Source organism: Bombus impatiens, unplaced genomic scaffold (assembly GCF_000188095.3).
Source record: "Bombus impatiens unplaced genomic scaffold, BIMP_2.2 scf_0377, whole genome shotgun sequence".
NCBI classification, from domain to species: domain Eukaryota; kingdom Metazoa; phylum Arthropoda; class Insecta; order Hymenoptera; family Apidae; genus Bombus; species Bombus impatiens.
The window spans coordinates 826,322-827,575 of record NT_176796.1 but is presented as its reverse complement, the minus strand read 5'-3'; the positions used below and the strand labels follow the sequence as shown (position 1 = coordinate 827,575).

Genomic DNA, 1,254 nt, shown 5'->3' with positions numbered 1-1,254 from the left:
AGCCGGCGATCCTAGGCAGCCCGGCGTCGTGGCGCTGGAAGACACCGTCGTCGACGGCGACATCGTGTACGATTCTGTCATTTCCGTGGTGCACATTCCTGACGGACGATCGTCGGATCCCTGCGACGCGCGGCCGATTCTCCGGAAACGACGTAAGGAGCCGACGAAACGAACGATCGCAGGATCGATTCAATCGACGGTCAACGGTTCACACGCTACACCCATACGCGAAACGACAACATTCGCGAGTTTCTCAAAATCCATCGACACTGAAATTTCGTCCAACACTTGGCCGCATTTTCGCGCTAGATTCTCCGACCAAGTCGTCGAGAGTCTCGTTCAGACCGGCTGCTGCTGGTCCTCTCCGATCCAACGAGTCATCGTGTGCTTTTCGTACGAGGCAACGCGACCGCCGCTCCACTTTCCGACGCAATTTCTGCTTTCAACGATGCACCGTCATTGTAATTCCCGCTGATCGTCCTCAGTCATCGTTTCAACGGTCCCTCTTACATCACGGTAACCTCCTACGACTCCCACCGTACTGTCCGTCGTTGCGTACCTGTCATCCTTGGATCCTCGTCGAAACGATCTTCCTTTCCAATCGATTCTCGCGCGATTACCAGAGGACACGAACGAGAAAACGGAGCGATCCAACGATACGTACGAGGGTTCGTCCGATCCCGAGGCACTCAGGCACCACCGTCTTCGCAGTCGAGCGTCTTCCTTATCGTCTTGTCCACGGTCCACGACTCGCACTTTGCTGTCAAAACGAGTCCGCTCCAAAACGAGTCCACTCCGAAACGAGTCCGCTCCGAAACAAACGCGGAGCGTTGTCTGACGCTAGAAACGGAATTTCACACGCGCGTAACGCTGTCGGACGTCTCGGTCGCGACACTATCACGGCCTCGTAGCACACAACGATCCGAATAGTCCGGTGATCCCGTGGTCAGACGCGAGCATATCGAACGTCGGTTCCGTAGACGCGGACGAAACGTCAATACGTGGATGGTAAACGAGCTACGGGATTTCGTGGCTCGCTATCAGGCCAGGCCAAGCCAGTGACTCGAAATGGTACGGGGACGGGTATCTCGAGCCGGTGTTCCTGCGGGGGCAGGCACTTGGCTCTCGACCGCCTCGAACACGACCGGAGGAGGGAGCACGATCGTTCGAATCCCCTACTACGTCTGGTCGGTTCGTGCACCACCTCTGCCGATGGGACGTTCCTAGTCGGTGTTGCATGGGCGGCCTCAGGGG

The 1,254-nt window shown here is 57.3% G+C and overlaps 1 protein-coding gene across 1 annotated transcript in view; it reads right to left on the bottom strand.

Moving 5' to 3' along the window:
* Positions 1–1,247, bottom strand: part of LOC100741466 (homeobox protein Hox-B1-like) — a 45,825-nt gene extending 44,578 nt beyond the window's left edge. Inside the window, exon 1 of the mRNA XM_024367940.2 lies at positions 2–1,247. Within this exon, the coding sequence (XP_024223708.1) occupies positions 2–96 (95 nt within the window). The 5' untranslated portion in view covers positions 97–1,247. The remainder of the gene's footprint in view (position 1) is intronic.
* Positions 1,248–1,254: the final 7 nt, after the last annotated feature.